This window comes from Mastigoproctus giganteus, chromosome 1 (genome assembly GCF_048544385.1).
Source record: "Mastigoproctus giganteus isolate SK-2022 chromosome 1, ASM4854438v1, whole genome shotgun sequence".
In the NCBI taxonomy this organism is placed as follows: Eukaryota; Metazoa; Arthropoda; class Arachnida; order Uropygi; family Thelyphonidae; genus Mastigoproctus; species Mastigoproctus giganteus.
In genome coordinates, this window is record NC_143575.1 from 110,378,017 (window position 1) to 110,391,466 (window position 13,450).

At 38.0% G+C, this 13,450-nt stretch overlaps 1 protein-coding gene across 3 annotated transcripts in view; it reads right to left on the reverse strand.

The window, feature by feature from the left end:
• Positions 1-4,476, reverse strand: part of LOC150091097 (uncharacterized) — a 238,628-nt gene extending 234,152 nt beyond the window's left edge. For all 3 annotated transcript variants that reach the window (XM_090381847.1, XM_090381838.1, XM_090381829.1), the window contains exon 1: positions 3,903-4,476. In XM_090381847.1, coding sequence (XP_090237973.1) covers positions 3,903-4,166 — 264 coding nt within the window. In that variant the 5' untranslated portion in view covers positions 4,167-4,476. The remainder of the gene's footprint in view (positions 1-3,902) is intronic.
• Positions 4,477-13,450: the final 8,974 nt, after the last annotated feature.

The following is a 13,450-nucleotide window of genomic DNA, read 5'->3' on the forward strand; positions in this document are numbered from 1 at the left end:
GGTGAAACCATAATATGGAAGCTTATTTAGAAGACCTTTTATGCCAAACATCATAAAAAAAAAGAAAAAAAGTATTTGAAATGCCAAGAGTAACTGCTTGAGTTTCAAACTTTTCCATTGAATGTGAAAGCCAATATATCACCAGTGGATCAACGCTGAGGGAATATATATTGGCGATCACTGATCACATGAAAGATTTCTAGATAGTTTAAGATTTTGCAGTTAATAGATTTTTCCATTAATTTATAAAAAGTAGAAATACAATAGTACGATAATTGGATGGGAGAGATTTATCACCCTTTTTAGTTCTGGCTGGCCATAAGCAAGTTTCCAAGTAGAAGGAAACATACAGTGGGATAAGAAATTGTAAAAGGGGGACGCAGAACAGAAGTAAGCTAAAGAGCACAGGTTTTGAGAACAAGAACAAGTGGAGAAATACTATCAGGATTTTTAGTTTTCTTGGTATTACGATTGTCCAAAATTCTTCTGACATCCTTTTGATGGAAGACCAGAAGAGGAATTGAATGGAACGTACTGGGAATGGTAAGAGGTGGTTTACCAAATTGGTCAATACAATAATTATAAGAAAATTCGGATGCAAGCAGGTTGGTTTTATCTTTAGCTGAGATGGCAATTATACCATTAGGTTTTAACAGACGTGGGAGTACAGATGGACAAAAGTTTGCTGCCAGTAGCTTTGGTAAGATACCAGAATGTTCAACTGCAATTTGGACAAAAGCAAGTGTTCTATTCTTAGACTATTCAAAACCTAGTTTGGATTGATTAATAACTGCTGTACAATTGTTGCGAGCTTTGGTGTAAGCAGAAAATGAACCTGGAGATTTGGAAGATATAATGGAAGATATTTTAAGATGGAGTGTGGAATAAAGTTTACAAAGTAAACTTCAATGCATCATATTTTTCTTTGCTTCAAGCACGTTCCAGTCTGGGATAATCGTGCGAGTAAAAGAGTAATTTATTTCGGTATCACAAATGTTTTAGTTTATTTTAGTTTCGATTTTCTTTATCTCGTCGATCTGAATTACATGACGAAGATTCTGTAAGATCAATGCGTAGTCCATTGGTCTTACTAGGCTTGACTAGTAAGCATGACTAGTGTCTTGTCCCAACAACAGTCTGAAGCCATTCCAGTTTAGCTTACTAGCAGACTTGGTGAGATATGGATATGGTTTCTGAAGGACCGATGTAGGATTACTCATAAACAAGCAGGCTATTATTTTCATTCATAACAACGACAGTTCTCAGTCATGGAAATAGGCAGTTTAATCTTGTACATTTAGGTTACTATGAAACATGTTTTGAGGATTTAAGAGGAGTTCCATTATCTGCATTTTTATATACGATTTGTTATGATAACGATTGTCGTAATTAATTTTATATCATCAGTTCGTATTAAGCACTAACAACAGAATCTGAGGTCGGATACTCTGGACTGCATGATATGGTTGTGGAAATTACTTCTTGAGCAGGTCGGCGCTTATCCACTAGGCAATTGGGCGATTACCTATGGGACCGACATCTGGGAATGCCACAAATTGTGAAAAAAAAGTAGAATAAAGTATCTAATCTAAATAAAAATACGAAAACTTAACTTAATGAAGGAAAGAATGGCTAGGACTGACAGTAGAATACAGCGCAAATACAGTAGAATTTAAAAATAACTTCGGTGAGGAAGCGTGTTTTATCAAAATATCAGCATTTCGCTTCTACGTTAGCTTAAGTAAACTTACTAAAGGCTCGCCTAGGATATCAATACTCTCGCGCCGACCCTGTTCTTGACCATCACATAGAGGTTCTCTCCTTAATATAACTTGTGAACTAAGATGAAAACTCATGCGATTCCAAAGGACGTTGTTGTTGTAGAAGCATCAGTGACTGAGGCCATATTGCTCCGTGCATAGTGTCTGTAAATTGCGAGTGTTCTGAGGTCGATTTTCTGTTCGCTGGACGAAAAACCACGCTACCCTCGCCTGAGATCGACTAACTCAGCCACGTTGCAAAAAAGACCCATAAAAATTCCTCCCGTCATCGACGGGACCAGAACTCAGGTCTTTTCCACCCGGTATGGGGAAGGACGGCGATCCTACCAACTGTGCTATCCACGAGGGCGATTCCATTGGACCTATGGCTTTGTAAAGAGTAAAGACGGGTTGTCTTTGCTCTTGAATATTCTTGAAACGCGATAAATTGAGTAATGAGTTTTAGTGCGGGTAGTGTGTTCAAAATAAGAACTCACAATGCATGTGAGTAACTATATCTACTAATATATACCAGATTAAATTAAAGCAACTTAATTGATAAATGTTATACTGTAATACGCATCAAACAAAACGTTATATTTTACTTTTCCATTGATTAATGCAATTTACCTACTATCATTATCGGCCGCTAAATTTTGTTTTTATAATTTTTCTCACAAAATCCGAGAAAAATTAATCGAAATAAATTTTCGATTAATTTGGCTGGCGGTGACGGATTTTGCGAAATTTTTGACAGGTGGATGGCTGATGCGCATAAAGTTTAAAGACCACTGGCCTAGTTCGTGACAAATAACGCTTTCTGCCAATATACAATTTTATCTTTTAAAAGTTTTCTTAACGAATAATTAAATGTTTACTTATGTTTTTCTTTTTAAGGAAATTGTTTCCTTTACAACAACGAATAAATTTAATAATAAGTAGGAAAAAAAAAATCTATTTTAGATAACATTTGTTTATCGTTTAACATTTGCCTATCAAATATGAAACATTATTAATATGGCACGACTTTCATGTATTACATTTTCTAAAGGATTTTTTAATATCCAAATTGAATCGATGGAGTGGCTCCATAAAGAATGACTCATAGATACAGAGAGCTAATGATGTTACACAATTTAACCATCGGTGAAGGGTAGAAGAGGCCGTAGCACATTCATCAATCGCTTACGTAAGCAGGAACAACATAATGTCCTTTAAATATCATTTCTCTTTAATCCACGAATTTTCTTTTAATTTTATTATTGTGGACTCGGGCTCACTACAAAAAAAATTAAGAAAGTTATGGGTCATATATTTATTTTCAAAGTCAAGTAAATATTTTTAATTTGCTCATTTAATAAGTAAGGAAAAGGATTGAATAAGTATCTGAAAGTTTTCTATTATATATTCAATTATAAAATAAAAACTATTGATTTTAAAATAAGCAACGATATAATGTCAATTCACTTATTCAACAAGGAACTGGTGGATGATTTGCTTCCTGACAAATAAACCCTAATTTACGAGATTTATGCGTCAGATGTCCTTAATGGCAATGCTGTTGATAATAATTTGAAAACAAAAGTACGTGAAACTGCAAATCAATTCAGCAAGACGAGAAACAAAAGCTCAATCGAGCTCGAGTGATTACTAAATACGATGATGTTTCTTGTATTCTCTCTATCTTGCGAGCTCCTCTGACTTTATGGTCATTCCGGAGTATAAACAGAAAATTTATTTATTATTTTGAAAGATTGCTTTTCGTTTTCATTATCCAGCACGATCCTTTACGTTTTCACGGTCTCTTTGTCAATTATAATAGAATATGTACACTCACAGTTACCACAAGATCAATACTGTCATTAACGCTAAGTTAAACGGCAGTAAATTCTTAGATATCAGCAGGCGAAGACGATTTTTAAATTTATATCAAATATCTTTGGCGCGGATTATCAAAAATAAATTGTAACTATCATAAATATATTCATACTAACACTGAACGCATAATTTAAATGATCAAGTTCGCTGTTATTATTCATTACATTGTGGGCAATAGTTAACTCAAAGAGTCTCTAAACTTCAATTTATTACTCTGGCTTAGTATTTTATTTATTATTCTCGGTACTTTAAATTACTACTTACATTTGTTTTGTTTAAGAAAACTTCAAATGATTGATTTGGGTATCTCCAAAGAAACTGCCCGCTGTCTTCCTGAAGTGAGCATTTATCTTTCAAGTCAAGTGGGGCAGGTCGGCCGTAGAGAGTGTGCTCCACTTTAGGATTCTGTACAAGGTTATCTTGATCTTGGACAGGAACCACAGAAGCTCTCGATCCAACAACCGTCACAAAGAAAAGTAAAGTCGTCCGCCAGACAGCGAAGCGACCGTAGTAAGAAGCTGGCGGCATGTTAACTGAATGGGATAATTCGGCTATGTACAGAAACACGATTAAGTTTAAAACCACGTTGATTCTGAGGACTGAACAATCATTATTGGCCACGAGTAGTTAATAGGAGGTACTGAAGCTTAACTGAACAGGTGAATTCCATTACAACTGTTAGAAGAAACTTCGCCTTTGAGACGCAAGCAAACTTATCACCACGTAATACATGACGAGTAAACATTGGGCGAGAAAACCCAAGGAACAGAATGTACTCGGCACGCGAGACTGTTCTTACGAAATCTTCCGCTGATCTGAAACGAGGCTAGAAGCGTGCGCAGTCCTATGGCAACTAGAGGTACGCCCTTTAACTGCACTGGTGTTGGGTAGTCCACAGTGTGAAGAAGAGATCGATGGCGAGAATAGAAAGTTTTCCTCCTAGATGGAGCGAGTGTCACTTCAAACCAACGATGCTTCTGAGCATTTATCGCACTTTGCGTCCTGGATAACCTGTAACTTTGTCGGGGACAAAGGCACCACTTTCGAATACGGTTATCAAAAGACAGTAAGAAAGAGGGTATAAATCTATAATACAAATTTAGGCATAATTCAGATTTCTGAAAGCATGTGTGTATGAGTAAGGTTTACTGGTTCCTCACCCAACAGTTCTAACTAATGTTTTCTTTCTTGAATTTCAAGAATTAGAAAAAAATCTTATGAAAAGACTAATTGACTATCGAGGCCATATGCGATTTTGGAGAGTGCCTTGTACAGTTATTCGGATGTAATTGGATGCTAAGCTATTCCACATGAGACACTGGAGTAATTATCGAAAATAGCAAACATTTCAATTGATGTCTTAAATGTGTCGTTCTTTAGAACATAATATCATTCTTTTTTCACTTAAAGGACTACTGTGAGTCCAGGGTGTCAGATATACTGGATATTCTCCACCATCCCTACATATTAGAAAACATTCTACATATTAGAAACATAAAGAAATAATACTTATCTTCCTCCGAACTTTAATGATTCCGCCACCCATAAAGGATTTTATAAATTCTTCCTTGCAAAGTGCAGTTTGAATTTAATATTGTTTTAGAGGGCGAATATGGCATGGGCGTGCTGCTGTTGAAATACACACCGTTTTTCTCTTTTCCTGAGTTGCAACCAAAGTTGTAGCACAAAAAATTCTTCACCTGGGACAAGAAGATAAAAGCTTGCTTAAAAAAAAACTAAATACTGCCCATAAAAAGACTAAATGCTTTCCTTACAGAAGTATCTCCTAAGACAGTCGTCTTTTCATGTCACCCGACCCCAAGGACCTAGTTCTATCCTCTATTATGCCCAGTGGTATCATAAAGCATATTTCCGATTCTGATTTGCAGGGATAAATTTTCGATTCTTGCTGTTGTATTTTATATATACGAGAGATCTGACGCAGAGTGGAGTTAACGAGGCAGGACGTGGTTCAAATCAAGGGTGGACTGGTAGTAACAAGAAACATGGGAAACTGTTTGGTGGGTGCATCAACTTTTTTCAACTACAAGATTGACAAGCCAAAAACAGCAGATATTTAAGTAATGGAGGGAAAAGAGGAGACGCTTATGTTCCAGGATAGTTGGAATATACTGAAATAGCAAATTACATGTATACAAATATGTAACTGTTTAACTTACTAATAATCCGGAAAAAAAGCCCAAAAGACGATACCGCGAAAAGATGATAGAGGTAATCTGTAGCTGGAAGAGCTAGATGTCGAGAAGATGTCGAGAGACGCAGTGGAAGTAATAGAGCTTGATTAAATCCAATGGCGCTTGATTCAATAGAGGTAGAAATGGGTTTCAAGAATAAGTGAAAGCTATTTACCTTCCTTTCTAATTTCTTTACAGAAATATTTGTGTAATTATCTATTTTATAGGTGCTGAATTACCTTTCCATTTGCTGCTTGAGGGACAAGGCCAGAATGGGGGTATCCACTAGATATTTTCCAATCTATCGGAGGTCTGACTACTCCTAGTTCAAATTCACGTAATTACAAAATAGACTTAATTAATAGTTGTCAAACCCCGCTGATCTATGTGATCTTGCCAGACTAAATAGAACAAATATAAATTTGTTCCATAAAAATCTCGAAAACTGTACGCAGCAAAACAAAGCTTTTACAATCACAACACCAATGTCACTTTAATGATTTTTGCCTAAATATTGCAATGAATTTATTTGACACCAAAAATGACATACCTTCCTTTTTTTCTGCTCCAATATTTCAGGAGTAAAATGGAAATATATAATTTCCGTACTTAATACGAATTCAGAAGTTGATATTATTTGAATATTAGCTTTGCAAATATTCGTGTGTTAGGAAGGCGCAGACTCCCACACTAGCTGCTAGTAATGGACGCTTTAGGAGAACCGTGCATTTGGCACCCCAAATCCTAAGGGTACAAGATGCTGAAGTATTTTGAGACCCTCAGCCACCCGGTTTGCCTACCGGGTGGCTGGGAGTCTTGCCTAACACCAGAAGGGTCACCTCTGGTGTTAGGCAAAACACAGACACCGAACATAAGCAATCATAAAATACTCCAGCGCGATCGAGAAATATTATAGAGCCTTATTACTTGAGTAGAAAAATTGTCAATTTAATTAAGAGATGCATGATGAGGAGTATGCCTACATGATTGGGATGATTACGCTGTTGATATCTGTCATCTAATTTATAAAACTAACACACAAATCGAAATAACCGTCAGCTCTTTGTAGGTCCGATTTCATCCTCAGAAACATCATTAAGTAAAGACTGATTAAAAAAATTCAAATCCGAATCCAATCACAGAAATTTAAAAAAAAAAAAAAAAAAACTGACTATTTGCATGAAAGACTGGAAGAAATCAAGCTCACGTCGCCATCAAGGACAAATGAGTTGATCATTTCCGTGAAGGTGAAAATGCATCGCCACCGATGCACTCAATTAGCACGTAAGTATGTCGAATGACTACTTCCAAAGACAAAGGATTACCGTAAGCTGTGAACTTAATAATGACAACAGTTCCTGGCAATTGTGAAAAGACCGACGCCTGTGGTATTGATAAATAATCGGATGTTTATCCTTTCACTAAAACTAACACGAGATGAAACTACATTTATCACAACAAGAAAACCGGGGACGATTTAAAACAACCGTATTGGTCCCTGCTTCGTTTGAATAATGAGTTGAATACTTATTTCATAAATTTAGATTTCAAAAAATTTATGACAATTTATTATGACAATTTCAATATTATGACAGCAGTCACAATTATAGATAATGACTCCTCCATATTAATAATGAAAATAATATAATTCCATAATAATCGTAAAATAATCATTCATTGTTACATGAAATAAAACAGTCAACCACAATTTACATGACCACCCGATTATAAGTAGGATCAGCTCTGGGTATGCCGGGCCCTTAACAAATTCCGCTTAAAGCATGCCTTCACCTGTAACAAGCGGTCGTTATGGTGTCCACTTATTGCGATGTTTTCCTCTGAGCTGGGTATAATGACCGACATACCTTTATCCCATAAATGATGTTATCACTGAGTGTAATGTGTCCAATGCGGGAATGCAGTAATTTGAATGGGCAGTGGTTAGTGCTGTGCGACAAAAAATGTGGTTTAAACTCTACCCAATTCTATCATGCCGAAGTGTAAACAGATGGTTCTAGTATCATTTATAACCGCAAATTTTCATCTTAATTTATTTTACTCTTCTCTCCTCAGAGCTTTATATGCGTCAATCAAATCGCCACAAGGTGCCTAGTTACCAACCTTTATAGCCCACATGTTCAAAGTCTTTCGTCATATGGTGGCACTTTAGCATATATCATCAGGCGAACTGCCTATCTTTAGTTCTTTGAAGATCCGTTTTTTCGCTGCAGGCTCCATACTAGGATGCAGTATTCCAAAGTGAGGTATCACCTTTATTTTATAAGTGGGGTTATACCTTCCTGTCCATGCCAGCAAATGTTCGAAAAATCGTCGATGCCATGTGATGTCACCAGTCACGGTAGACTCATCACACCACAGAAGGGGAAGCCTTAACCATATTACCTGTTGTGGAGATACTGGCATTTACACATCTTGTCCCCGCTCATTTCAAGTTCAAAATCGAAAAGATCTCGACACCGACCCATTCGTCTTCGCAGACACCCAAAACCTGATCGCCACCTGTGCGAACTATAATCTTACATCAGCCATTCCCGAATTTGAGCTTTCACCAGCGCCACAGACCATTCTATTCCTGCACAAGGAGGTGCATAAACATAAAATCTCAGGAAATAACAGAAGACTGGATCTCATGTTCTCCTGTGGGTAGCAGGTTGTCGAACACTGAAATTAGTTGCCACTCAAGTGGCAGAAGTTTGCCACTCAAGTTCTGTTAAGTTTAAAGCGGAATTGGATGGTTAAATTGTGGGATTAGCATGACACAGATAATAGTAATAGAAGCATGTGATGCAAGAAAGCAAGCATATGAGCTTATGTAGCATCAGCCAAAAAAAAAAAAAAATAATAATAATAATAAATAAATTAATTAATTAATTAAAATTTTTTTTTCCTACAACCATTCCCTCTAAAAGTTTGTCCAGTTCCTTCTTGAATTTATTTAAGCTATCAACTTCCACAACGACAGGTGGAAGTTTGTTACAGCAATTAACCACCCGCTGGCTAAAGGCAAATTTCCGCACATCTATTCTACAACTGTCTTTCCTCAATTTCAATTTATGTCCGCTTAGGTTCGTAATCTGAGCAACTGGAAGAATCTCATCAGAATTCATCGTGCCCAACTCATTCAAGGCCATACACCTCAATCAGATCACCTCGCAGGTGCTTAGTTTCCAGCCGCTGCAATTTGAAGAACTTAAGCCTCTCTTGATAAGAGGATCATTTCATTCTCCTCACCAATCTTATTGCCCTTCTATGTACACGCTCAAGCAAATCTACATCCTTCCTGAAATCAGGCCTGAAGACCTGTACGCAGTACTCAAGGCGTGGCTTCACCGTTATTGTCTTATACAAAGGGATAATCACCTCCTTTTCCCTGCTAGAAAAATTCCTGTATATCATTGACAAAACCCCATGACCTGCTCTTGCAGCCTGTCTTCATTGCTCAGAAAACTTCATATCTGACAGCACAATTACTCCTAGGTCTTTTTCATTTTCTACCACCCTAAATGTTGTACCATACACATGGTACGTTCCTCTGGGGTTACTTCTACCCATATGCATTTGTCAACTTTGCATTTGTCAATGTTAAACTTCAGTTGCCACTTCTCAGCCCATGTGGCCAAATTTTATAGATCCTGTTGCAGTAGCACACTGCCATTACTGTCATTAACAACTTTGTCAACCGTTGTATCATCTGCAAACTTTGACACTAAGCCTGTATACCATCATCAATATCATTGATAAATATACAAAACAACAGTGGGCCCAACGCCGAACCATGCGGGAATCAACTAATATCATTAGTCCACGAAGAGCAGTGTTAATTTTTTTTTTTTTTTTTTTATGAAAACCCCAAACACGAAAGGTATCAAAACCTATAGTACTTAGTACCGTGCATGGGTTGAAGAAGAAGTATGGGGGGAGGGGGGATGCCGGAAACTTTGCTCTAGAAACTAAACATGGGTTTCACTACTTCAAGCCTCCAATAAGCAAAGTGGTGGAATTTCACCGGTTGATGAAAGTCATCTACCACCTGAAAATTGATTACGAACCTCTGTCTTCTCCCACTCAATCATCCTTTTATCCATTGTAGCAACTTACCCTTAATACCATTCCGCTCCAATTTGTACAATAGTCTTCCATGCGAAACAGTGTCAAAAGCTTTCCTGAAATCCAAATATGTGATATCAAAATTATTTTTTGCATCCAGTTTCTTTGTAAGCACATCATAATATCCTATAAAATTTGTCAGACAAGACTTTCCTTAACAAACCCATGCTGTGTTTGAATTATTGCTGCAGTCTTGTCTAGATGATCCTGCAATGCATCTTTAACCAGCGACTCCATTATTTTACCCGGAACAGAAGTTAAACTAACTGGTCTGTAATTACTCGTGTCACCCTTCGATCCCCCTTTGTGATCTGGGGATACATTTCACATCACCAGTCCGTGGGGACTTCCCCTGAGTCCAAGGATGCTCTCATAATTATGATTAAGGGTTTGCTTAGTTCCTTTGCCGCCTCCTTTAATATAACTGACTAGATCCCATCCATCCTAGGTGCCTTTCTTTTGTGTAACTTAAACAATTTCGCCTAAGTTATTACAATTTGATAAACTTCTGGCATTTTCCTTCCTTAATAACTCCTCATGTGTGAATGTAGATGCAAAATACTCATTCAGTTTGTTTGCTATCTGAGCAGGATCATCAACAGTCGAACCATCGATATCAAGTGGACCAATCTGATTCATCCTCTTCCTTTTAGAGTTTATATAAGTAAAGAAATCCTTGCTGTTTTTCTTAGCATCCTTTGCCAAAGATTTCTCGTAATCTGCCTTCTAATATACAGAAAACGTCCGCTTCCTTCACGAGGCCTTTCTAATACCAATACTAATACTATTTACTTTATACTATTAGGGGAAAACAAGCTACGGTTAACGTACAGTTCATGCTTCTCTTCTTTTGTGCATTACTGTTAAGCTATCCGAAGAATTTATTACATAGTTTAACAAAATGTTCAGCGATAATCTCTCTTTATGTGGGAAAAATCGAGGGACTATACAAACAAAAATTTAGACCATATAAATCAGTAGACACACCACCTAAAGCGATATAAAACTTTGCTGAAAAAAAGTGAAATGGGTGTATCGAGACTGGTGCAACGAACAGAAAACATCCTCTCAACGGCACTCCTGTGGAAGAAAATCGCTTCTTGATAGACATGTAGACGTGTATAGTATCTTATGTAAGACGGCTCCCAAACGCTAGTTCAACTCCGCTGTGGTACACTGTGATGTTACAAAAACTCTGCAGAAAGGCCAGAAATGTGTGTAATGCTATGTTTGTGCCGTGTATGTGTTTGTTATGTTGTTTTGTTGTTTCTGGCCGCTTTGCTGTCAGGAAGCAACAAGATACCCGTCTACGGCGCGAGGAGGCGGGCCACAACTAAGCGCGAACCGCAGCAAACCTCGAGTGTCACGTACTCAATGTCTAAATCATTCAAAATATGAGGAAATAAAATTAAATTTGACAATAAAGTTTTAAAAAAATCAGAAAAATTAAACGTAAAAATAAGTAAAAAATAAATAAATAAATGAAATAAAAACAAAATTCAATAAAAATAAAGATAAAAATAAGTTAATAAAATGGAAAAAAAAATTAATAATAAAAAAAAAAAACTGCTAACCTGCTAACCTCAGGACCAGCCTGAGGTTAGCAGGAAACAGAAGTCAAGAGACACAGTGATGTCACTCGGCGTCATACACGTTTGTTAACCAATTGTCCAAGTCGAAGATGGTGGTGAAGATGGTACTTGAGTTAAAAAAAAATGGTGGTAGTGACGATGGTGGTGGTATCATGATAGAGATGCTGGTCTGGACTGGAGGTAGAGCTGGAATAGGAGTTGTTCCCGAAATTGGGGCACTACTGATGATTTGTCCACGTCTGGCGAAGGCTTTATGTGCAAAATCTTGCAGAAGATGAAATTTTTCTTTGGAGTCCAAGAGAGAAGACTCATTGCCTGGGGAGAATGGTTGACACAGAGTAGACAGAGGCTTACAAAGATCCAAGTAATATGGACAGGTGAAAAGAACATGCTGTCAGTCTTCTGGGCTGCCACAATTACAGTGGGGTGAATCAGACGGGTTAAACATAACAAGTTTAGCACGAAGGGAACCATGACCAGTTAAAAGAAAAAGAATGCGGACACTCGGACTGAACCATTTTAGAATAGACATTTGTAAGGCAAAGGACATAGATGGAATAAACTTTCTTGTGACCTTTTGAAAAAGAAGACCACAGATCTCGCCAGTGTTGAACCAGGTGGTTCCAGCAACGAGTTTTTTCGGTTTTAGGATCGCAGTGGATATTAACAGTGAAGTCTAAAAAGTCAACTAGAATGGCATGTGTAAGGTAATAGCAAAAACCTCGATAAGCGATTTGGAGATCCAGAGGTAGGCAACCGTTTAAAACCTGAGCGCAGCTGTCGAGACAGGGCGACAGGTACGACTCATCATTAAGAGCATACGTCTTTGGACAGAGGAGAGTTTCTTTTGGATGGCAATCTTCTTACTATACCAAAACCAGGCGCCAGCGCCATAGGTACAAATCGGAATAAACACCACGCTTGTTGATAGAGAGAGGTCAGAGGAGGATGGCTAGAATTGTGCAAGCAAAAAGACGGGCCACCGTGTCGCACATCACATCAGAATACAACCTTGGTGCGCAGAACAAAATATCGCAACGGACCACTAGTCGCACTTTGTGGCGAATGGGCTAGAACAGCCGACGGCCACATCGCGTACCTTTGTTATCAATTAAAAACAAGAGAGCACGCCTCCTGTGGGCACAGCAACACCAGCACTGGACTATTCGAGGATTGAAAAACAGTTGCTTGGTTCGAGGAGTCGAAGTTCCTGGTACATCATGTTGATGGAAGGCTCAGAATTTGGCGAAAACAACATGGACTCGTCATGTCTGACCACTACTGTGCAAGATGGTGGGGGAATGTTTTTTTTCTTGGCACATGTTGGGTCCATTGATATACATAGATTCACGCCTGAACGCCACATTGTACCTAAACATCGTTGCTAAGTGGATCTGTTCATGTTGACAGTTTATCCTCAGTCAGATGGTTACCTCCAGCAGGATAATGCGCCGGTGCACAAAGCCCCAATCACTATAGAATGGTTCCAGGAACATGACAATGACTTTTCCTTGCTGCAGTGGCCCGCTCAGTCTGCGGATCGCGGATCTCAATCCTATTGAACATCTTTGGGATGAGCTGGAAAGGGCTGTTCGCTGCAGGCCTACACCTCCGTCGAATCTCAAGGAATTGCGTGACACTCATGTTTCCATGGTACTCCATTCCTGCACAACGTTTTCAGCATCTTGTTCAATCCATGCCTAGACGAATTCAGGCTGTTTTCAAGGCTAAAGGAGACTCAGCACACTACTAGGTAGGTGTACCTAATAAATTGGCAGCACAGTGTATATGAGGAAGTATTTGAGAATATATAATAGTTGATGGTGTGTGTGAGATGGTGAATTTTTTTGTATCATAGTTCCTATATAGGTAAAATTTAACTTCGGAATTTATAAGT